The 2,215-nt window shown below is 41.1% G+C and overlaps 1 protein-coding gene across 1 annotated transcript; it reads left to right on the top strand.

Moving 5' to 3' along the window:
• The first annotated feature begins 1,054 nt into the window (after window positions 1-1,054).
• LOC137946624 (uncharacterized) lies at window positions 1,055-1,691 on the top strand. Its single transcript, XM_068792952.1, has 2 exons — window positions 1,055-1,289; window positions 1,435-1,691. The coding sequence occupies exons 1-2, from the start codon at window positions 1,055-1,057 to the stop codon at window positions 1,689-1,691; spliced, it is 492 nt and encodes a 163-aa protein (XP_068649053.1).
• Window positions 1,692-2,215: the final 524 nt, after the last annotated feature.

The raw sequence follows: 2,215 nt of genomic DNA, 5'->3' as shown, positions 1-2,215 counted from the left end.
GAATCCTCACTACTATCTGTTACGATATCTTCGAATGTAATATGGATATAATTTAAGTTCATAATTGTTGTATAATTTGTATTATGTACATAGGGTAATTAGATATGGCTTAAAGTGATGGGTGACATTGTATTGGGCCCATGGGCCGTTTTGTAACATTACCCTAAGACCTAAGGTGAACGGACAAGTAGTTTTTTTTTTTTTTTGAGCTCGGCTGACACTATTTACGTAAGATATATGGAATGAGATTATTTGCATAAGGTGGTTTCTACAATTTTCAAAAACTGTGGGAGCAGATCTAGGATTTCCGAAAGTGAGGGGCAGATTTGGAATTTTTGAAATTGTGGGGGTAGATCAAGAATTTTTGGCAGTCGAAGGGGTAAATCTGGAATTTTCAGCGGGGTGGTATTTCTAAAAATCTCAGCACACTTTCGCTTTTATCATGTCAACAGACAAGTTAGTTTTCTCTCCTATACGGTTCATGGGTAAGAACTACAGTGATTGGGCGTTTCAGTTCCGATTATTTGTCATGGGAAAAGATTTATGGGGTGATATTGATGGGTGTAATTCAGCACCTCACGAGGCTGAACCGTTGTCAAAATGGACCACCATGGATGCTAGAGTCATGACCCGGATACTTGGATCCATTGAGCTTCATCTAGTCCTTAATCTGATGCCTTACAAAACTGCAGCGGATATGTGGAATTATCTCCACAAGGTTTATCATCAAAACAGCATGGCCCGGCGGTTTCAAGTCGAATATGAAATGGCAAATTTCATACAAGGAAGCCGTTCCATTGCAGAATATTTCTTGGGGTTCCAAAATCTGTGGGCTGACTATAATGATATTGTTTATGAGAACGTCCTAGTTGCTGCTCTCTCTGCAGTGCAAATCGTACATGAAACCAATAAAAGGGATCAATTCTTGATGAAGCTCTATCCAGAATTTGAGATTAATCTTACACATCTGATGAATCGTCATCCAGTGCCGTCTTTGGATGCCTGTTTGAGTGAACTTCTTAGGGAGGAGTAGAGCATTGCTACTCGGGTTGGCATGGAACATCGAGTCCAGGCTGATAACTCGACTCCTGTGGCCTATGCACCACAAGGGAAAAATAAGGGTCGGGACATGATTTCTGTTCAGTGCTTCCACTGCAAGGCATATGGTCACTTTCCTCAGGAATGCCCCAAGAAGTCCTATAACTACTGCAAGAAGTCGGGTCATCTCATCGCAGTTTGCCCTACTCGCCTTGAAAAAAAGAAGAATACAATTTATCATACCTCCACTGGTACTTTTAGTTCCGCAGCATTGCCGACTGCCGTCCCAGTTACTACAATTCTAGTTCCTCTAGCACCTGCAAGTTCAAACACACTCACCCTTGAAATAGCACAACAGATGATCATATATGTTTTTTTCTACTTTTGATCTCTCAGGTAAGCAGAAAATCTCTACTCAGCCATGGTATTTTGATTCCAGTGCTTCTAACCACTTGACCAACAATGTAGTGTCTCTTTCTAATGTTAGAAAGTATGATGGAGACCTGCACATCAACATTACTGATGGCAGCTCTCTGAGTATCAGTGTTGTTGGTGATCTCTCTTCTTCCTTAGCTGATGTCTTTGTGTCTCCTGACTTATCGACAAACCTTCTGTCTATTGGTCAACTGGTTGATGAAGATTGTAATGTTTAGCTTTCTCGCTCTGGCTATGTTGTGTAGGATTAAGCGTCGGGGAAGGTGATTGTGAAGGGGCCTAAAGTGGGTAGGCTATTTCCACTTAAAGTCTTTCTATCCACCATTATTCCATGTTCTCCTGTACTTTCTTTTGCATGTAATGTTGTTGGCTCTGGCACTAAGATATAGCATAGACGTCTAGGCCACCCAAACGAAGGATACTCGGATATCCTTCGTACCATGTTTAAATCCGGTTTATTAGGCAGTCAAGACTGCACTTCACTTGATACTTGTTTTGACTGTTCATCATGCAAACTTGGCAAAAGTAAAGTTTTACCGTTTCCTCAACATGCATCGCATGCCTCCCACTGCTTTGACCTTATTCATAGTGATGTTTGGGGAATTTCTCCTGTTGTTTCGCATGCACGATATAAGTACTTCATCACCTTTATTGATGAATTTAGTTGGTTTACTTGGGTCTACTTCTTACGGGCTAAGTCTGAAGTTTTTGTCGTCCTTAAGAGGTTTCTTGCACTTGTTGA

The sequence above is a fragment of the Aristolochia californica genome, unplaced genomic scaffold (assembly GCF_029961685.1).
Source record: "Aristolochia californica isolate CCGP_79_NKW_82.1479 unplaced genomic scaffold, dmAriCali1.0.hap1 SCAF_12, whole genome shotgun sequence".
Taxonomy (NCBI): domain Eukaryota; kingdom Viridiplantae; phylum Streptophyta; class Magnoliopsida; order Piperales; family Aristolochiaceae; genus Aristolochia; species Aristolochia californica.
This window is presented reverse-complemented; position numbering and strand designations above follow the sequence as displayed.